The sequence below is a fragment of the Urocampus carinirostris genome, chromosome 4, assembly GCF_059441175.1.
Source record: "Urocampus carinirostris isolate Australia breed hairy pipefish chromosome 4, RoL_Ucar_1.0, whole genome shotgun sequence".
Classification (NCBI taxonomy): Eukaryota; Metazoa; Chordata; class Actinopteri; order Syngnathiformes; family Syngnathidae; genus Urocampus; species Urocampus carinirostris.
In genome coordinates, this window is record NC_142352.1 from 41,147,790 (window position 1) to 41,170,740 (window position 22,951).

At 37.5% G+C, this 22,951-nt stretch overlaps 1 protein-coding gene across 1 annotated transcript; it reads left to right on the plus strand.

The window, feature by feature from the left end:
* The first annotated feature begins 5,429 nt into the window (after positions 1 to 5,429).
* LOC148367590 (ammonium transporter Rh type C) lies at positions 5,430 to 18,806 on the plus strand. Its single transcript, XM_088334593.1, has 11 exons — positions 5,430 to 5,693; positions 7,049 to 7,241; positions 7,459 to 7,609; positions 8,714 to 8,861; positions 8,938 to 9,104; positions 11,400 to 11,537; positions 13,653 to 13,789; positions 14,181 to 14,305; positions 15,785 to 15,858; positions 15,956 to 16,029; positions 18,403 to 18,806. Exons 1-11 carry the CDS (start codon positions 5,477 to 5,479, stop codon positions 18,434 to 18,436), a joined length of 1,458 nt encoding a protein of 485 aa, XP_088190719.1. The 5' UTR covers positions 5,430 to 5,476; the 3' UTR covers positions 18,437 to 18,806.
* Positions 18,807 to 22,951: the final 4,145 nt, after the last annotated feature.

Below are 22,951 nucleotides of genomic sequence, written 5' to 3' on the forward strand. Positions count from 1 at the left end.
TCCAAATCCAATGACATGCAAGGATGGACACTGGGAGTTGTTATAGTTTCTGCCCCTTACTTATTCCCCTAAAACGTGGCATTTTAGATCTTCTTACATAACATTAAATCGTTGACTGAGATCAATTGTTTTGAGGCATAAGCTGAACCACTTAATACGGGTGCATTTTTAATTTTGTGTCTTTATTTCTTCAAGAAACTCCTATGCATGTCATGATAAACATTTTAAGCCTATGCTCACTTCAGTCTATTGTTTTCTGGCACCTAAAAGTGATGGTTGACATTGCAACAACACATGTCAGTTGACTGCAAAGTCTTTAGAGCAGATTTGTTGTCAGATTTAGAATTTATTTCATCATTACAGGTATTTATCTCTTTTCCCTGAAATTAAATTTTTCATTTTTTTCCATATTGAAAAAATATTCCCTATAAGCCATATTTGATCAAGTACCTTTCAAGAAAAGCATTCATTGATGTGGATATTATTGACACTAAACCCACAGTTTTTTTTTTTTTTTTTAAAAGAGCTTTGTTTCCAAATGTAATGTTGGAAAAGTATCAAACATTTTTTTCTTTTGGGGTGTCAAATTCAAACGGCTGAAAAGCCAAATGAAAAAATTAACCTACAAGCTGGGGGCCAGCCTGATCTAATGTTGAAACATTTTAAAATTACGCATATAGTCGAATGAACCTAACTGCATCTACTGAAAAGCTAACAAGTACATATAACAATATGATCAGATAAATAAAGCAGCCATTTCTCATGGCTATGTCAGTAATGTTTAATTTTCAAGAGGCACAAGAGACACTACTTTCTTTATATAAAACTCCCCCATGAAATGAACATTATAGGGACATTGTACATTTATAGCACCTCCTAGAGTAAAAAAAACTCAATTAAATAGGATATTTATATTCATTCTTATAGTAAGAAAAAATGCATAAACTATCACGTGAAAGTCCATTTTTTTAAATAGTCGTATGTTGAGAATTTTTTATTTATTTGTTATTTCTTTTACATAAGATGATGCTCACCTAACATGATTTTCCACCATCTTGCTGAGAAAGGTAACTCCCAAAAAACAAAAACCTTATGAAAGGCTGGTCAAAAAATGAAAAGAAAAAGTGTATGGTTTGGTGACTTTGAGTTTCCTTATTTTGAAATATTCCTTGCGCTTTGTAGCACCTGTTTCGGTTGCACTACACCAGGGGTCTCCGAAGTGGTGCCTACTGGCACCTGGGTGCCCCCTAAGGACAATTGAGGAAAATACACCACATCTAGTAGCCAAGCATTACACAGTGTCCCTTTAAATGAAAGAGGCTGGTATTATTCAGGCACCATCAGTAGCCCATGCTAAAATCATTTAAAATGAAAAGAATAATAGTTATTTTCTATAAGAGAAGTAACGTACTGTAAAACAAATATACATCAATTCCTGGTGTATGATAGTTATAACGTACACAAATTAGTGCTACTCTTAACAGTCACTTAATAGTGACTGTAGCTTTCAACCAGGAGAAGATGTCATCAACTGGTCATCAACTGATGGTGTCCAACTGTCACTGGGCTGAATTACAACGCCCTCAAGTTGGCGGGCCGGCAGTGATGGCCAGTCACTGCCCATCTTCTCCTGGTACCCAGCTAAACGTCTCTGTGGTCGAGGGGTGAGGTTGATGCGGAGAGGTCTCCTGTACTGCGGGGTGCTTGACTGGTGTCCTCCTACGTCTCACTGAGTGTTTCCACCATGCGCTGCATCTGCTTCCCCTTTCCCACAGATGGTCCTGGGTTGATGTATCTTGAGGCGCCTTGCATTTTTTAAAGTCATATTAATAAGTCAAACAGCTAGGAGTCAAAAATACGCGAGAAAGTTTCCTAAAGATTTACACTGAAGAGCACAAATACATGGACACACGAATGCACACTTGCAGGAACGAAAAAAGGAGCCATGATGCCATGATAAATGGTCCTACATGAGATACCTTGGTAAAAAAAGACAAATGTGCTCTAAGCAACATGATATTTCCAATAACAATCTTTTTTCTATCATGGTCATAAAATAAAGAAAAAAATGACTCCCTAAAGAGTGAGGAAACTTTTTGACTCAAAGAGCCATGAAAGCAAAATATTTGGATTTTTCCTTTTTGATAGCCATACCATGTATTTTAAGAAATTTCGATAAAAACACCAAATCTGCTCTTTGGACAAAAGATAATTCTTCAGCGCATTTTATTTCACTGTGTGACATTTGATGATTTGATAAAATGTATAAAACAATAATAACGCAAGAGCATGTGTCCCATATCAACAAATAGACCAATTCAAATCTCTCTCTCTCTCTCTCTCTCTCTCTCTCTCTCTCTCTCTCTCTCTCTTTCTCTCTCTCTCTCTCTCTCTCTCTCTCTCTCTCTCTCTTTCTCTCTCTCTCTCTCTCTATCTCAGTCTCTCTTTTTCATATTTAATATCATTGACTGACTATCTATCTATCTATCTATCTATCTATCTATCTATCTATCTATCTATCTATCTATCTATCTATCTATCTATCTATCTATCTATCTATCTATCTATCTATCTATCTATCTATCTATCTATCTATCTATCTATCTATCTATCTATCTATCTATCTATCTATCTATCTATCTATCTATCTATCTATCCACCCTGGTCATATCCCTCGAGAGGGGCGACCGACAGCGAGACAAACACATACACAAAAACAAAGAAACAAAAAAGGGAAAAAGTAGCAAAAAACACACACACAAAAAAATTGGGGGGACCATGGCCAACCCAAACGCCCAAACACCCGTACAAGTTAAGCACCTCGGCACCCAAGTTGGTCATGCTTTCTTCCCTCCAAATGAAACGGGACACAAGAAAGCGGCCGTGTCACTCAGGTCAGGGTGACACAACACACTCTTCTGTTCAACAGCAGGGCCCGACAGGTTTCACTGGTTTACCCCTGCCGCATCATACAAGTGCCCTGCCCATCCCTTAGAACGCGTCCAAACATCCCACTGTCTTTTCACAACACCTCTCCACTCATTCCTATCACCAACAAGAGCTTTAGCTTCCACTACATTTAGTTCAATTCTAATAATGTCACAAAATACCAGTGACCGACCGTGTATTTCACACCCAGGCCTTCAGTAGACTGAATCAATCTAACTGTCAATAACTGTTTATGGCTATGAAACATTTACCGCACTTATAGTTTGAACACATATAGAAAAGCATCAATATTAACGTTATAAAAGTGCAATATTATTTAGGAATATAGCCACATTTGATCATCCCAAATTATATCTATTTGTGCATGAATCCATCCTCTTTTCATTTCTCAAGAAGATTTTAATTACCCTGTCGTAGATTCCATTCTTTTCAGTTTATCAAGTTGTTTTCTATTGCCATCCAAGCGAATGCTGAAAGTGGAGCCTGCCCTGTCGGAATCCTGGCATATGTTTTTATTTGATTTGGGGCTGAAAATGTCCATTTGACTGAAGTAGTGGTGGTTGCTATACTTCCATTACTGCCCTCTGGTCAAACATAAATTCTGAATATGCTGACGTTTCCCAAGGTCCGGCACTGGTTAGCCAACTTGTTATCTGATTGGCTAAACCAACAGATTTATCCAACACTAATGTTATTGCTTACGGTCTTCAGAAGTCTTTGTGAAGGCCTCTGGGCAGATCACAGACCCTGGCAACGAGTGATGGATGAAATGTGAACGGTTAAAGCAATGAAAGGAAGCCGACAGACAATTTGGAACGATCTAATATGTATATAAAGACACAATATAAGAACATAGTTTGTTTAATGAGCTTCCATATTCTTTTGAGACGTAGAGCCAAAACAGGGTCTTTTTATGTAACACCATGAGTGTAAACTGTAGCTGGGATGGGCTACAGCACCCCCCGACTCTACTGAGGATAAACGGCCCAGAAAAAGAAGGATGGATGGACAGATAAGTCATTGTGTTGTTTGGCTTTGCATGTATCACATTTGGAACATTTTAACCTTTATTCTTTTTGATGTACTCTTGATGTGAACTACAAGCATATAGTATCCGCCATGTGAAAGAGAAAGTTTTATTTTTACTCAATACACAAGTATAAGTGGCAAAAAGGCCAGCACATTTTGTTGGACTACAGGCATCTACCTAATCCTGGTTTCCTCTATTTCCTTTTAGGTTAGATTGATCATGCATCTTAAACAAAATGTGATGCGATAGTTCCTATTTAGTTTATTTTGTCTTTTATTAGTATATTTGGTCTTGGAGTAATAGAAAGTACCGTAATCAAGTTATATTACTGCAATACAGTACACCCCTGACATTTCAGCAGAGATTTCATTATCATGTTTAACTGAACAAAACTGAAGAAACAATGCTTTGACACAATAAAAGGTAGTCTGCGTAAAGCTGATATAGATGTGTAAATGTATTTTTTCCCCTAAAAAAACTCAAAATATAGCCATTGGTAGCTAAACCCCTCGTCACAAAAGTGAGAACACCCCTTAATTAAAAGTTACTGAAGTTCAATATTTTGTGTTGCCATCATGATTTCGCAGAACCATTTTAATCCTCCTGGCCATGGATTCCACCAGAGTCTGACAAATTGGCACTCTTCCACTCCTCCATGACAACATGACTGAGCTAGAAGATATTCAAGGTCTTGTGCCTCTCCAACTTGCGCTTGAGAATGCCCCAAAGATGTTCTCTTGGATTTGGATGTGGAGAAAAGCTTGGCCAGTCCATCCCCTTTACCCTTCGCCCCTTTATAAAAGCCTTGGTTATCCTAGAAGTGTATTTGGGGTTTTTGGATGGAGGGGATCATTCTCTGCTCCAGTATTTCACAGTACATACTTCAGTTTGTGGTTCCCTTAAATGGAATGCAACTCCTGAATTCCAGTTGCACTCATGTAGCCCCATGACATTCCCAACACTATGCTTGACATTCGGCGCGACACAAACATTTTTGTACTCCTCTCCTAGTTGCCGTCACACATGCTTCATGACATCTAAAACAAATAAATGAATCTTTGTCTCATCAGATCAGAGGATATCTTTCTAGTAATCCATGGCCTTTGTTTACATACTTGTTTTCATTGTGTCTGAGCGATGCATAATCAGAGATCTTCTATTAAACATTATGATGAAATCCCTTCAGAAATGTGAGAGGTGTACTCACTTTTGTAACATACTGTATTATGGTATTTCAGACTGCATTTTTCAACAAGTAATTAGTAACTGTATCAATTACATTTCTTAAATAACACTCCCAACCCTACTTGTTAGGAATGTTGCCAACCTAGATAGAAAAGCAGAAACTACAGGTATAGGAGTGGTTACGTGCTCACAGGTGAGCATGCGTTCAAGGAACAGGACACCTCCCCGTCCCGCCTCACCGCCCCCATAAATACTTGCAGGGATGCTGCATTCTCAGGCACAGCCATCTGAGCATCACCGTGTCGGGTCACCATGGGCAACTGCTGCGAGGCCATCTCCAACGTTCGCAAGAACACCAACGTGCGGGTCAGCTTGCCCGCCGTCTGCTTCGTGTGGCAGATCGCCATGGTCATCCTCTTCGGAGTTTTCATCCGCTACGACGATGAGTCCGACGCTCACTGGGAGGAATACAAGGAGGAGAACAACATCACCAGCGATATTGAGAACGACTTCTACTTTAGATATCCCAGTAGGTCACTTTAAACCATTGGTATAGCAAATGCAATGATATTTTCCTTTGATTGCATGTATTTTGCAATTAGAATATTTTGCAGTAGAAAAACTTAAAAAAAAGGCTTATTAGTACTGAAAAACAACATAGTAATATTTCTTATTATAGTAAATAATGTATTCTAAAAAAAAATTATGAATTCTTTTTTTTCCCTTTTTTAGTTATTTTTCAGGTATATTATCTTGTATTTCGTATATCATGATCACAAAATATTCACCGAAATGAAACGATACAAGATAACTATAATGTTATCTATTTTTCTTGAAAGAGACTGTGTGTGATATTCAGTGGCCGACAGATTTGTATTACTTTTACATAGTGAAATTCCTACCTAGCAGTTGCCACCATGTTTGTCTGCCATCTTACTGCTAAGCTGTACTCTTGGCACTGGTTTTGTTCGCATTTGACAAAAATGCCATCTAGGAGTCTAATATTACACACTGGGGCTTTAACGCAATAAGAATGTTTGATCTGAAATGGCCCAAGCAAAGATTCTAAATGAACAAATCTGCAGATTCCCATTTGAGGTGGTTATAAGAACAACAAAAAAACTAATATTAATGATAATAGTAACAATTAAATTTAACATAATGAAAACATTAACATAAAATTACGTTTTTTAAGAGTAAAAAAAAAGGTAAAAAGGGAGAAAATAATTTAAAATATATATCAAGGTCAAGTTTACGGATCCCTTAACCATCAGGATTGTCGGGGCACCACTTCCTGTGCTTAGTCTGGGGGAAGTACAGCCTGGTGGGGCCCATCCCTCACTAGGCGTTTTCTTTGGGTAGGGGCTTGCTCCCCTATATGAAATAAATAGTACTTGTTTACATGTTTACCAGTAGCAGGGGAAGCCTGATCTTACTCGTACACAGCACCTTCATCATCTGGTTGCCGTTGTTTTTCAATGTAAATCGCCATCTCGCTATTCAGGGATGTACCGATAAAAAATTAATGATAACAATTTTTATCTTTTTATGTATGTATGTAGTTACATATCCTAGCCATTCCCCTCTAGTGGGAAGTGTCTAGAGTCAAGAACACACTCTTTCTAGGAGATTGATACAGAGGAGGGGATTCCCAGCCCCCTCGCTCAACCCTGTTGTTGGGAGTCATTAGGTGACCCAACCCTCCAATTCCAAACCCAAATGCAGAGTGCCAAGCAGGAAGGCAAGGGGCACCAGTGTTGTTTTAATAAATATAATAATACAAAAATAAAATGTGCTTTTACTATCACTGGTGGTATTTTATATAGTCTTCATAATCACTTGTGTTTACCAAAGCTCACCACACACCTCATTTTGCGTTTTCAGGTTTTCAGGATGTTCACGTGATGATCTTCGTTGGATTCGGCTTCCTGATGACTTTCCTGAAGCGTTACAGCTTTGGAGCTGTGGGCTTCAACTTCCTGATCGCCGCCTTCGGTCTACAGTGGGCTCTCCTCATGCAGGGCTGGTTCCACGCCCTTGACCCAAACACCGGAAAAATCACCATTGGGGTCGAAAGGTAAGACCTAGAGAGGAGGAGCTTGAAAGTGCTTTTCGTTGGAACAGGAACTTCCACTCAGTGGAAAAACTTAATTGTGTTTCACTATTTCTGCAATGTGATGGTCGACCTCATTCTGTCTTTAGGAAAGAATACAGTGTTCTTCAGCTGCTTTGAGATCTTGGTCTTCAAGTTTGGCAACTGTCTAATAGAAGTGTGATTGTGCTGTATCCCCCAGTTTGATCAATGCCGACTTCTGCTGCGCTGGCTCGCTGATCGCCTATGGCGCTCTTTTGGGGAAAGTCAGTCCTGTCCAGACTTTGGTCTTCACCCTATTTGGCGTCACGCTCTTCGCTGTGGAGGAGTACATCATCCTCGACCTCCTTCATGTGAGTCTCGTGGACAATCGGCACAAACACAATGACTGTCAATCCAAACTTCTCATAAAGTAGGGGTATCAATCTCACTTGTGTTGGGGGCCGCCAGAGCTAGGGTCTGTTTGAGGTTGGATCAAATTGGGTTTTCCACACAAATAGCTTGGATTAAAACATTCCACAGTTCTCAAATATATTTTTTAGAAATTTGCTACACATAACAAGATCTAAAAATGAAAAACATCAAAAATAGTATGAAGATTAATCAATCAATAATAAATACATCCGTATTTTGTGTGGGATATACTGACATGAAGGTACACCATGTATTATTTGAACAATAAATGTCACTGTTTTGTGTTGTTTAACCAAAAAAATGCAAACTACGGACACTCACAGTGACCAAAAGGCAACATTTTTATTAAAAAATAATTTTTGCCTGGTCTTTTGCGAAGAAAGAAAAAAAGGGAAATAATGAAAGAAAGAATAAAAAAAGGACAGTGAAACAAGTGAGGGGGAAAGAACAAAAAAATAAAAAACAAACAATTGACAAGGAAAAAGTGTGAAAAAAGGAAAAGGGAGAAAGGAAAAAAATGAAATGGAAAGGAAAATGAAAAAGGAAAAAAACTGAAAAAAGAAAGAAAAAGAAGAATGAATGAAAAAAGTGGAAAAGTTAAGAAAAGAAGAGGGAAAAACAACTAAATGAAAAAGGTAGGTTTTTGGATGTAGTCGTAGCAGCAAGATGGCCAATAATGATGTCCGCTCCCTCAAGGTGAGCCTCTTCTTATGTCCAACGCTAAATTGTCAACCTATGATGAGTATTTAGGAAGGAAAGAAGGAACAAAGGTAGGAAGACAGGAAGGAAAGAAGGAAGGAAGGAAGGAAGGAAGGAAGGAAGGAAGGAAGGAAGGAAGGAAGGAAGGAAGGAAGGAAGGAAGGAAGGAAGGAAGGAAGGAAGGAAGGAAGGAAGGAAGGAAGGAAGATGGAAGGAAGAAAGAAGGGAAGACTAAAATAAACAAATCTCTGTGTCCTCAATTAACACAATAAAACAAATGACATGTTTCTTTTCCAGGGTGAAGTAAAATTCCATGTTAACGCTGATGTGATTATTTTCAACAGTGCAGGGATGCAGGTGGCTCCATGGTGATCCACGCTTTCGGAGGATATTATGGTCTGGGCATCTCCTGGGTTCTGTACCGACCCAAACTCAACCTAAGCAAACGTTTGAATGGATCTGTGTACCACTCGGACATGTTCGCTATGATTGGTATTAAAAACGTTTGCTCACAAGTAAGTCGTTTGGAAGTCCTGGCTACTGAATTGCGGGCCATCTCCTACCGCAGGTACGCTATTCCTGTGGATGTTCTGGCCCAGTTTCAACTCGGCCATCACGGATCACGGCGCTGGTCAGCACCGAACCGCCATCAACACTTACATCGCCCTGGCATCGTCTGTGCTCACCACCGTCGCCATTTCCAGTGTGTCGGAGAAGAGAGGGAAATTGGACATGGTAAGATTTTAGATTAGGAAGAACCTGAAGTCAATACTCACTTCTTCTTTTTCTTTTTTTTAATTGAACATTGCATAATTCCAAACAGGGGTGATTTTAGGTTCAGGACTTTGAGGGTGCTGAGCACCCAATTTGTCCTTCTAGTTAATAAGTCGTTTTTGCAATTCACTTAAAGTGATTTAGGATCAAACACTGTTCAAGAGTGTCACTCCCCACTTGGAAACAGAACATCCGATTGCACTTTGTGGCTAGCAGAAACACTTTTACTACTTACTAAGCCTTTCCCAGTTTTTACTCAATTATTTTGAATGGAGTATTCACACTCATACACATACAAAAGGAGAAGCATGTTGTTGTTTTCGATTTAATGCAGCTAAAATCCATTGATGATAAGTCATGGGGCAGTAAAATAATTGTTTAACATAACCATGTATAGCATACTCTCGCCATAATACACCAGAGCCTCCACAGACTTTGCCGCTATGCCGCAAGTGACACTAGCCAGGCAAAAGGGTCGAGAGTGCTGCTAGGAATAAAATGGACTGAAGCATTTGGAGGCAGTGGAGTATTTCCTACGCTACGTTGTTCACATTTGTGTTTTGTTTTACTTTTTTTTCTTATATGTAGCATTTTTTTCATCGGATTTAAGCAATTTCTGTCCTTTATTAAGGAAAAGAGAGTTTTGAAAACGGTGTAATTTTTGGGGGTGATTAAGTTGAATTTGGGGGTGCTTGGGGTTGGTTGCGCCCATGATTCCAATCAAAATCTGCATCAAACAGCCAAACAAAAATATAGAGTCATCAAGTTCAAGGGAACACAAAGTGCTGTAGAAATACAGCAATGTTTAAAATCAATTTCTCCAAGCCTTTTAAATACATAACAACAAAGAAATAATCATTGAACAACTTATTGTTGGTCAACCATGTTTGAGTTCATTTTATTTTAACGGTTCCATTTAAGTAGTCAAAATCTACTGCTTTCAGGGCACCCTCTCCTATTTTCATTGCCCTTGTTAATTTTTTTTCATGTAAAGCAATTTATTTCTCCAAATAAAATTAAAGTGCATTTGATTGATTGTTTAAATTATGTTGTTTGGAATTGCTTGAGAGAATGCTGGGGAGGTAGATGCATCTAGATAAACTCCCCATTTTAGTCCAGTAGATTTATCCAATAATAGATATGTTCCGTTGAAGCAATATATCGAGTTGATATTTGGATTGTTTTGATTTTTTTTTCCAGATTTAGTGTTTGATTTTGTTTGATGTATTTTGTAACGACGTTATATAAATCGGAAATGCCATTTTTAATATAATTAATTGTTTTCCGTTACTGTTGCACAAAAAATATGTAGTAAAATTCCAGGTGTATTTAGTAAGAATAAGGTTTAGCATATTGATGTCGCACACTTCAGGGGACAATGACGAATTCTAGTGTGCATTGGTGTAAACTTTTTTATTATTTTCCTCTTTTGCATTAGCTTTCTTCACCATGTCCATTCGCGTCTCTGTCTTTCTGGCATCTAATTAATTCCACACACACGCACTGTTGCACTCACTCGCAGGTCCCTATACAATTGCCCCAGGTGCCCCAGTACAAATCATGACCATATGACCAAAAAAGTAACAGAAATGTGTCATATAACAAACGTGCAACTAACGAGAGAACACCAACAAACAAATATGTACGTAGAAAATTAAATAACATAAAATGATTAATGCAACATAATGTCTTCTACAGCATCATTTCAAGCATCCATTCATTCACTTCAGGCACTCATTCACACATGTCTCTCTTTTGCATATACTCAATGTTTTAATAGACAAACTTTGTCCATAATCATTTCAATCACTGACACTAGAAAGACAGAGAGAAATGTCAAGACGTCCCAGCGTTTTTGGATATTTAGAAAGTGAACACATCGTGTCTTTAAAACAAAATTGGGTTCTTGATGTGCTCTTAATGTGAACACAAACCATGTGAAAGAAAAAGTTTTAATAGTGCTCAATACACTATACTAGGTGGTTAAAATATCCCTTTTTTACAATCAACTAACTGATCTTGGATTCCTCTATTTCATTTTTCTAGGGGATATTGTCCATTTTGTTGAACCCAACTTTAGTAATTTGATTTATTTGTATTATTCTGTTTTGGTGTAATCGAGAAGTCATTAAAAGTAATCATGTTACATTACTGCAATATGATGGTATTTGTATTATGTTACAGATCAACAAGTAACTAGTAACTGTATCGGATTACATTTTGAAAGTAAGCCTCACAACCCTGCTTGCCTGACAGGTCCATATCCAGAATGCCACATTGGCCGGTGGAGTTGCAATGGGAACAGCAGCTGAATTCATGATCATGCCCTACGGAGCACTCATCGTGGGCTTCCTTACTGGCATCATCTCCACGTTTGGCTACCTTTTCATCACGGTGAGCTCACATTCGAAAGAAACACATTAGTGGTGGAAATGTTTTGTTTAAAAAACACTCGCAATACACAAGGGCAGCTTCAATTTCCGTATTTCATCCCAAATCAAATTTATAAATGCTAAATAATGTTACAGACCATAAAAGTGTGAAGCCATACAGACAACAGTAGCATTGCTCAACATTAAAAGGAGCTGTACGGAATTTTGATCTTTTATACTCGCTTCCGCCATCTCCTGGCTTGTGTCATCATTGCAGCCTCCTTTAACTCTACTAATGCGAATGATAGTACGTGCATTTTTTAATAAACTCTTCTTTGTTCCTTTTTCTTGGGTTTTGGGCGTTTGGACTGTACTTCAAGAAGGTATTTTCTTACTTAACCATTTTCAGGCTACACTGACAATCCAAACCAAGAAAGACAAGCATCACGCCATATTCCATACATCCTACCTAATGTATTCCGCCCCGAACAGCTTTGCTTAAAGTACGATACGAGCAGATAGGCACAGTGAAAAATAACCTGTACAGTCTCTTTGAACTCAGTTGGACATTGTTAACACATACATAATAGAGAACATATTTACCTTGCAAATTTATATAGACACCTCTAACGACATATCCCACGTATAACAAAGAATTAGCTGCAATAAAGCAAAGCTAGCTTTAGCACTGTGAAAACCTCAGTGTTAGCTACAACGGTAGCATGATGTTTTTGTGCTAGTGTTGCAATAACAAGTATGTGTTTTTTTAATAACTGGAGGTGGGGTGCGTCGTTTGAGGTGTCCTTAAAAAGTGGAGATTTTCTCTATTAAGTATGTGTTAACAATACACTTCTCATGCCTTACTTTACATTGCACCTGTCTGCTTTAATTTTACTTTTATCAGCCTTGTTCGGGGTGGAACACATTAGGTTCGAGGAATGGGGGTTGAAGGAAGTGCTAGAGAGTGATGTCATGCTCGCCCCGCAGGTTATTTTCTTTCAATTTTAAGTGTAACATGAAAATGGTGAAAGTAATAAGAGGCTTTCTACAAGTAGAGTCCAAATCCCAAACCAAACCCGAAGAAGAGATGAAAAAAGAAGAGCTTATTCGAGCGAGTCTAAGAAATGCACGTACTCGTGGGCGCAATATGATTGAGCTAAATAGGATTGCAGCCATGCCTTTAGGCCAGGAGATGGTGGCAGTGAGTAACAATGTTCCGAATTCTATACAGCTTTTTTAAACATCAACAAAAACAAGTGAAAGACGTCAAATGGACATTTATTTGGGGGAAGGAGATAGGGACGACCTTTAGTACATGTTGTAATGTGTACTTTAAAAATTTGAATTGTGCTGTTGTCACAAGAAATGTATTTTTCCTGATTTTCTCCTGACAAAACAGGCTTCCATATCTACCATCTGCAGTGAAATGCAAAATTAGAAAAAAATGTAAGACTTGCCGTAAGTAAATTCATAAAAAAATAACCTAACCTAAAAATATATATCTACTTTTTTTAAATAACAAAAAAAATGCAAAAATTGGATCACAGAATCTTCAGTTTTCTCCAAGGTATAAATAAGTATAGATATATTGCAGAAAAGTCAAGACCAAAATCTTCTGTGATAAGATCGACAGTAAGTGACAGACAAAACGACTGTCCTTGAAAAAGACAAATAAAGACGAATTATTTTGTCATTATTATTATTAAGCAAAAATATAACAAAAAATTATGCTGTAGAGTTAAAAAGGCTGTCCTTTACGGTGAGTTCTACAAATATAAAAATGATATCTTATTAAATTTTAGGTTTATGTTCTGACCCACTGGTGATAGTAATGATAAAATAGAAATAGACTGGTTAGCATGTCCGCCTCACAGTTCAGAGGTCCCGTGTTTGATTCAAGCTACTCAACTACATGGGCAGAGTTTGCATGTTCTCCCCGTGCTTGAGCGGACTACCTCCGGGCACTCCCACATTGCACATGGCCCTGTAGATTTGTGACTGTCGAGGCCGTCCGCTGCCCACTGTCCCAGGTCAGCCTGTATGGGCTCCTCTAGTGAGAATAAGCGGTTTGGAAAATGAATGAATTCATAAAAACTGACTTTATCACTGTGCATCTTTTATTGTTTCCCCTTTTCAGCCATTTTTGGAAAAATACCTGAAGCTGCAGGACACATGTGGTGTCCACAACCTGCACGCAGTACCGGGCATGCTTGGTGGATTTACTGGAGCGATCGTCGCTGCTGCTGCCACTAAAAGTGTCTACAGCGAGCAGGGGTAAGCAGATTCACACTCACCCATTCAATATCTTTATATACGCAGAGTTCTTGTAGGTTGACATGTACAAATTAGCAAATCTACATGCAAATCTATGAGAAATGGAAGCTTGTGTGAGGTTGAATATGACTTTGTGCTATTACTTCTAGCTTCTTTCCCAAAGCGACCAACACACTAAACCACAGTTTTGGAATACAGTATTAAGTGTAATTTCCTGGTTCTAAGTGGAAAATTCCAGTTTAAGTGCAATATCCCAGTTTCAAGTGCAATATCCCAGTTTCTCGTGCAATATCCCGGTGGTGGATAGTTTGTGTTTTACATATAAATACTTTATATTATAGGTCAATACTTTATATACTCATTAATAGTAAATGTGATTCTGATTCTGCAGGCTGATCGACACCTTTGACTTTGAAGGGAAGTTTGCCAACAGGGGGGTGGGCACGCAGGGGGGCTTCCAGGCTGCCGGCACATGTGTGGCTATCGCATTTGGGCTCGTAGGAGGAGCACTTGTAGGTGAGTCACGCTACAAGGTCTAAAATCAGGAAATATCACTTTTTTATTTTTAACTTGTTATTTGTTACCAGAAAGTTCACATTTCAGTGTTGTTAAAACGGAAAAGAACATATCAAAAAATGAAATCAACATATGAGTTTGGCTTTTTCAGCCATTTGAGGTGTTTTGGGCTACATCTTGCTCATGAGCTTAAGCACGCACCACTTCATAAGATGTCATGAAAAGTTTTGTGTACATAAGAGCTCAATAAAAGTCAGTAAACACAAATTAGAACTTTAAATCCTGCAAACAATTTTCGTTTAAATGTTTAGCTCATTTTAGGTTTTGGTTTCGCTATTTTGATATATTGTATAAACTAAAACCAGACCTAACCTAACCCCAACCCTAGCTGTAATTCTAGCCCTAGAATAAGCTCTAGCTCTAGCACTCGCTTTACCCTGACTCCTAACCTTAGCCTTACCCTAGCTTAGTCCCATAACCCTAGCCCTATCTCTAGCTCTACCCTAATCTCTAAAACCTAGCCCTAACCCTAGCACGAACTCTAGCACTAGCCCTACCCTAACACCTAACACCTCACTCCTAACCTTAGCCTTAGCCATTCCCTTATCCCAAGTCCTGACCCTAAAAGAAATTGAGTCAAGATTCAGACTGTTGCTCTTGTGTTTTAATTTTTATCCAGATAAACTTTATTAATGGTTATTCATGTATTTATTTATTTGTTTGTGTATTTATTTATTTATTTATTTATTTATTTATTTATTGTTTAATTCATTTGCCAAGTGTGTTATTTTTTTGTTTGTGCTCATAAAGTTATGTTTTTCATTTTGTAATAAATGTCATGCTAAATAGATATTATAATAAAAATCACTTTATGAAATACAGTACTTAAAAGCCTGAATGGCAATATATATTGTTAAAAACCCTTTTAAAATGTTTTTGGGGAGGGGGATGAAAAAAAAATATTATTTCTCTCCCTAAAAATGAACGTTGAACGATTTTTTTATTTAAAAAATAGAATACATTTTAACATTGAGTGATTTCGAAATTGTTTACATTTTAAACAACTCCTAATAAACCACTTTAAGATTCAGTATTTCTTTATTGTCATTGACATAAAATGGCAATGAAATTTTCTTTGCATCCCTGGTGTACGGCATTTACAAAGGAAGATCAAAACAGCATATAATGAATTAAAATCAAATATATAAATTCAAGAAATACAACGAGCGAATGAGTTGTCTGTCTCTGTGTGCCCTGCAACTGGCTGGCAAACAGTTCAGGGTGTCCCCTGCCCACTGCCCGAAGATAGCTGGGATGGGCACCAGCATCCCCGCGACCCTACAGAGGATACGCGTTTCAGATAATAGATGGATGGATGATTTAAATAATGAACAAACACACTTTTGAGATGTTTTTCACACGACAGCAACGATGTATACATTTTAGCTGATGGTTTGTTCATGTTTTTGGCTCGTCAAGGTGTGATCCTGAGGATCCCAATCTGGGGCGACCCAGCTGATGACAACTGCTTCGATGACGAAGTCTACTGGGAGGTGAGTCCGCCGTTTGGCCACTAGATAGCGCTCTTACTCTTTTAACACGACACTGCAAAATCTCTTCGACGCATAAACTTGAACTTGGGGGTTGCAGGTCCCCGAGGAGGAGGAAAGCATTCCACCGGTGTTGGAGTACAACAACCACATGATCAACAAACACCAAGAGCTGTAAATATACATTGTTTTAACAGTCTTAAAAATCTAGTTTGAGAAGTAAATCAAACTTGCTCTCACATATACAATCATACACATGCACAACTATACTATCATACAGACAGTCATAAACCATGCACAAACACCACAATATTCCCTTATACATACTGATATAATCTCTTGTGTATATTACTATACTCGCTCACACATACTACTATACTTTCATACATACACTCCTATGCTTTCACACATTCTATTATACTCCCCAAACACAATACTATAGACTCTCACACACACTATTATACTCTCACAGACTCACTATTATTGTTTCTCATACACCATTGAAATTGTTATTATTGTTGGAGGGTTTCACACGAGTGCGATCACCTCACGTCTCACTGTTGCTTTACTTTGGGTACTTTTGGTAATCAAAGTGATGCATACTGATCAGTGTGTAAGCCAATCACTAAATTGGTATTCAAGGTGTCTTCCTGTTAGACCAAATTAAATTCCTGTTTAATACTAGACCATATAATTGTCCATGTATGAGATTATACTAGTATGTATGAGAGAATATAGAAATGTTTGTATGAGTCACATGTGTGAGAGCGTTCTGTAGTGTATGTGTGTATGAGAGTATAGTAGTATGGGTTAGAGCAGGGGTACTCACACTTTTTCAAAATGTGAGCTACCTACAAAAATGAAGTCAAAATGATCTATCCAACACAAAAAATGGAGACTCAAGAGCAGTCCGGCATTGAAAAAAGCGCCCTAATTAGTGGAATTGCACGCTCTCAATATTTCTCAATGCACGCTTAAATACATTTGATTAAAATAAAAATATGTAATACAAAAGTAAACACTCAATCCAAGTCAGTCTTTTTTTAATTTCCAATATTTTTGTCCAATGATGCTTTTGCTGTAAGCAGTTCGATTAATCGGAAAATATTTTATTCCCTGTACCCAGACTAGACAAAAACTTACACCTGTGGTTAATATTCAACATTCAAACATATAGCTAAATATTAATTTAATGGACAGTATATTTTCTTTTATTTATTTGCAAGGCATATTGATAAATGTCAATGCAAATATTACATTTAGACTCTTAATCATTAAATACTGTTCTTATTACATCATCAGTGGGAAAAAAAAGAAATCATTGCAAGAAATGACATCTTACATCAATAAAATCTGGAGTTCTCCAATCTGGTACTGCTGCTCAGCAACGTTGATGTATATGCTGAAATGCTGCATTCGACTGCTAGATGGCAGCGTGTCGCAACAAACGCAATGTACTGAATAACCTCCTGCCATCTACTAGTACTACCTCAGTAAACCACTGGTGGCTCGCAATGTACATAATGAACACCCCTGTGATGGAGAGTATAGTAGTATATATGAGTGCATACCTGTCAACCTCCACGGCTCCATGCCCTTACAAACTGTCGTATCTTCCCTTACGAAATACAAAAAAATCACCATACACCATATTTTTTTAAACGTGTTTATTTATGTAGTTTAACATGTTATATTGTACATGTGTTTTGTTATATCATATATATTGTCAATTAACATTTTGTTGTGAGTTACTGAGTTGCACGACATGAATGAGGTTTATTATAAAAAAGTTCAAAAATTATATAGCTTTGACGTTCACTGTAGAAGGAAAAAATACATGCAAATATAATTAAGTAGAATTATACATTTTCTTATTCAAATTATTCATTCATTTTCTGCATTAAATTATTGTTGGTAATATACTGATCAAAGGGATAACCACAAAATTGTCATTTTTCATTTTCTCCTTCTATACTTCCTTTTTTTTCTTTCTTTATACAACAGAATAATTCGTAATATAATGCATCAAAGCAAGTCAGCCGTTTGAGAGCCGGCTCTCCTTAATGAGTTGAGCCGAAAAAGCCGGTTCTCTAAAAAGAGACAGACTTCCTTTCACTACACAACTACCACGGAATGATGCATGATGGGGAATCCCCAGGCGGCAGATGCATGCACACAGTAGCATCAAAATCGGTTGGTTTGCAAGGAAAAAAACGATACCAAGATAGAGGCTACCGCGGCTTGATTGGTTTGCCGTTTCGCGATAGTCGGTGTATACCGGATGGTACAAATAATTGACAATTTTGCGTTTTTCCGTACAGATTTTCTTGTACGTCGTACACGTCTTAAAATGCATAATAAACGTACTTTGTATGGCAAAAACGTACAGGTTGACAGTTATGTGAGTGTCTGTGTCTGTATGACCGCATACTAGTGCATACGAGAGAGTAAAATGTTGTATGTGAGAAAGAGTATGATTTACTTCTCAAACAGCTTCTCGTTAGAGTCTGTTTGTTTGTTTCTTACTATTCATATTTGATTTTGTAGATCCGAGTCCAACTTCTCTGTGGAGCAAAGCTAGTCACCCATGAAGGATCCTATTGGAAGTTTAAAAAGGTGGACACAAAAATTGGTTTCAATGCCCAATATGTAAAAGTTCATCTTGTGAAATATGTGTGGCTGTAAAATAGTTAGTGTGAATGAATGAACAGCATTCATGATGACCAGAAAAGGTCTGAAGCCTTTGCTCAGTGTGTGTTTGTCAAAAGATGTTTAAGACCATTGAAAACTAACTGAAAATGTTTGTAAGAAGTATGTACATAATAAGCCAAATGTATAAACTGCCTGCTTTAGATTCATGATTATGTATGACATAGTGGACTGTAATGTTGTTTTTCTGTAGTCAAAATCGTTTGTACAAGCAAATTAAAGCTGCAATTTCATTTTCCTTACTCATTTTTTGTTACTCTTATTAATTATGTGTTGCATCTCTGTATCGGAGTAAGTACTAGACCATGGGTGGCGAACAAGTTTGAGCCAAATTTTTAACCGTGAGAGTCAAAGAGCCACACCACGCACTGACCGGCATTAGACGTAACCTACGCAGATGATTGGCAGTCAGTTATGTGTCTGGAGCAGCATAAAAACAACAAATCTGCCAAATTAATTTAAAAATATTATTTCTTATTTCTTATTAATCCATCAGAGGATGGATTAAAGTGTGTTTTAAGAGTGGGAAAAAAACTAAACATTAAACGAGGCAAAGAGCCACAGTATATAGAAAATATGATGAGGCAAAGAGCCGCATTCTTATTGGCCAAGAGCCACACGCGGCTCTAGAGCCACGTGTTCGCCACTCTTGTACTAGACTACAACAAAAATACAATAATCCCTCGTTTTCCTCGGGGATTGTGTTCCACAATTGTCCCACGATAGTCATAACCCACAAAGTAAGAAACCTTTATTGATCAGTCATTTAATTAAGTATTTATTTAATTAATTAATTCATCTATTTTTTTATATCATTGATTGTTTGTTTGTTTGTTTATTACTCAAGAACAAACACAATTTACAGGCTTAAAATAATAAAAAGTATTGTACTTTATGAAGTTTTTTTTTTACAAATAAATTCTGTACTGTCAAACTATCATTTTAACATTAATCTTGCCACTCATTGCACAATTGTATGGATTAAAGACACGATCCACTTTTGGAAACTGTACATACCTTCTAGATCTTTCCTTCAGAAATTATTAAAAATCCAATTATCGATTATTTTTTAAATAGCGCCACGGAGCCATTTGCGAGCGCCAAAGACCAGCATCCAGCTCCGGTGCATGTTTAGCGGGTTGCAAAGTCCACATTTGTTGGTGATGGAAAGCATCTTTCTTGGTCTTTTGTTATTTTTGCGGATCCAGATCTTTTGTTGACATAATGGCTTTTAGAGTAATTTGAAAATGAATGAAAAAAGATTTGCCCATACATTATGTATGTTTGTCTAGCTTCTTTACGTACAACTGAGACTGTAGACAAGTAGAAAAGGGCAGAGAGACTGTTTAGCCACGCAGAATGCGGAACGTAATTAGTACTGTAAACTGTAATACAGCAAGGGATTACTGTACAATAAAATAAGACAAACAATACAGTAATCCCTCATTTTTCACTGGGACCCGCAATCGTCAAAACCCACAAAATAGATACCTTTATTCATTTACTTATTAAATAATTACTTAAACCAAAGAACAAACCCTATTTACAAGCTCAAGTATTTGTTTTGTAATTAATTTGTTTTTGTTCTGTTCAAATTATAACTTTAAAGATAATATTGCACTATTGATTCAGGAATCTATAACTTTTTTTTCACATCAGATGATATTTTGTCGCCATTAGGTTGACGTAATTGGAAAACAAAAATTATGCTTAAAAATGCTTTTACCTCCTTTAGTATGTCGAGAAGTAAAAATTAGTTGTTGATACAATGCATCTTACGCTTCCTTTTGGGCCTGACGCAGATGCTTTCTTTGGTCCAGAGCATTGTGTTGACATGATGGCTTTTGGAGAGACTTGAATTTGAAAAAGATTTGCGGCTACTATATTTTTCTGATCGGACTATAAATTGCTCTGAATTATGAATTGCACCAGGTAAAAAAATGCATATTTAAGAAGGAAAAAACATGTATAAGTCGTACCTGAAGTATGGGTCGCATTTTTGCCGGGAATTTATTCGATAAAATCCAACTCGAAATACATATATGTCATCTTGAAAGGCAATTTAAAATAAAAGAACAACGGGCTGAATAGGTGTACAGCAAGGGTGTCCAAACTTTTCAGAAAGCGGGCCGGATTTGGTAAGCTGAAAATGTGTGAGGGCCGACTATTCAGCCTAGCATTCTTTGAACAATCTTTTAATCCTGTCTGTCCGGTATCGACCCTATCCGTCCAATTTCAACTCGGGCAATTGGAATCGATCTCGTCGGTCTCTGGCTTCCTGTTTTTCCACGCCAGACCGCTCCCTAAATTGCATGACTCCCTATTTCCCGTAAAATAAAAGGCCTGTGTGAGAACGTCACAGGTTTGAGTTCTGATCCTGTTCTGGTTCTTGACACTGCAGGGTTTTGTGAAAAAGCGCTGCTGTCGACAGATTCGTCAACGTTCCATTTTCTGTTAAAGTTTATTAAAGACTGTATTTGAATTGATATCTAACCATATGTCAGTCGCTATTTTCAATGGTGTTATGATCTGAAAATGATGTCAAAAAACTTGGAGGGGAAATGAAAACCGCGCTGCTGAAAACACGTTGGGAGCACGTCGCTGTTGGCATTTGGTAGCCAAAGGCGGTGACGCCAAATTCTGCACGCGGTTGGCCTGAGGTGTGCATGGGGCTTTGCATTGCAGTGCAAAAGTAACGACAAGCGTATTCATCACTGTCCTTCAACTGTAGCTTGTAAGGCGTCGTGTGCAGTTGTCTCCTCAAAACACGCCAAACAGTTGTTGTAGGACACCAAAGTTCCCCTGGTTATTCTGATCAATTTATTTTCCCCTGGAAAGCAGTTCCAATTGTTCACTCACATCATCTGAAGTTGAGGGGGCGTACCGCTCTTTTATCTGGCGTAAGCAAACATTCGTTATGTCATGTCATCTCACCATGGGCTTCCATCTGGTAGCTCCTTACCTAATTTTCTGCCAAATGCATGTTGGACAACAAACGTTTTTTTCTGGTTGAGTAGACGCCATTAATTACTGTGAAAAGAAATAAAATTATTAATTGCCATACAAAAAACATAATGTAATTGGCTTTAGAATGGCAAAAGCTTTATCTTACTACCATTCATAGTTAAGGAGATGTGGGGTTTCCCAATGTGCCCAAGACTTTTGGAACACTCTACTGTTTGAACATTTCCTGGAGGTCATCCTTAATTGTCTTCTCCTTCATTGTGATGCTAACGAGATGCGGACGGGTCATTCTATGAGGTCATTCTCTGACCAATGGAGTGTGACTTAATGAACTCGGAATGGGCAGGGAGGACAAATCCTGCTTGTCTTAGTGAATGTCCTGCCGGGGTCAAACACGTTAGCTGTAACAATGTCGTTCAAGGTCAGAGAGGTCAAACTTCTTTACAGACACCTGTATTGATATTTGTTGTGATTATTGCTCTGGGCTTGTAGGTGTGTTTTTTCATGTTACTTAGAAAATTAAATTATAGTAATTTGTTTATCTAAATTTGTCAAATCATTTTCAAAATACAAGGTAAAATAAGACAAATAACACTATAATTATAATTGGAAATGAATAGCATAATCTGTGACCTGCACTAGGAGATAATTTTGCTTTTTTGTGTTACTCATTTATTTTATTTAAAATAGTACAAAATCTAGTATTTTTGTGTTATTAAAGGAACACTCTGTGACATTTAACCACTAGATGTCATTGTATTGTGGTCGACCACCTTTTTGAAACTGAGAGCTAGTCTTTGTTAATAATTAGCGGGAAGGGGGACCGATGTGTAAGCATTGACATGTTATTACTAATTTGTTACTATGTTATCATTAGGTTGTAATTGTTAAAGGACAAATTGGGCTCAGTCAACGACAATACATCATGCCAGTAAGAAATTACATTTCATAGTAAATCACAATGAAATTGATAATACCAAATGTCCCTTTAAGTATTATCTACAATTAAGTTTATTTTGAAATAAGAAAAATAATCTTTCTAGGTCTCTTCCTCTCTTTCTTAAGCAACCAACAACTAATGTCTTAATTGTAATTGGTTAAATGCTTAATTATGAAAGTACACATCTGGAAGCACAGCAACCCGAGGAGAAGCATAAAAAGGAAGTTGATGGACAATTTGGAATTGTTCAGTAAGTATTGATGGACAACATCCCATGATTCCGATTTTTTTCAAGCTAGCAGAAAAGGCCGTGCAGGCCTTCAAGGCCCACCACTGTTTAGTATAATGACTTTTCTTCTATATTAAAAAAAAAAACATTTATTTAGTGATAACATCATATCATGTAATTTGTGACTTGAACCTAAAATCTTTTTACATCTTACTCAGCTTCCTACCTCACACCAAAAGGTATTGAATTTGGAT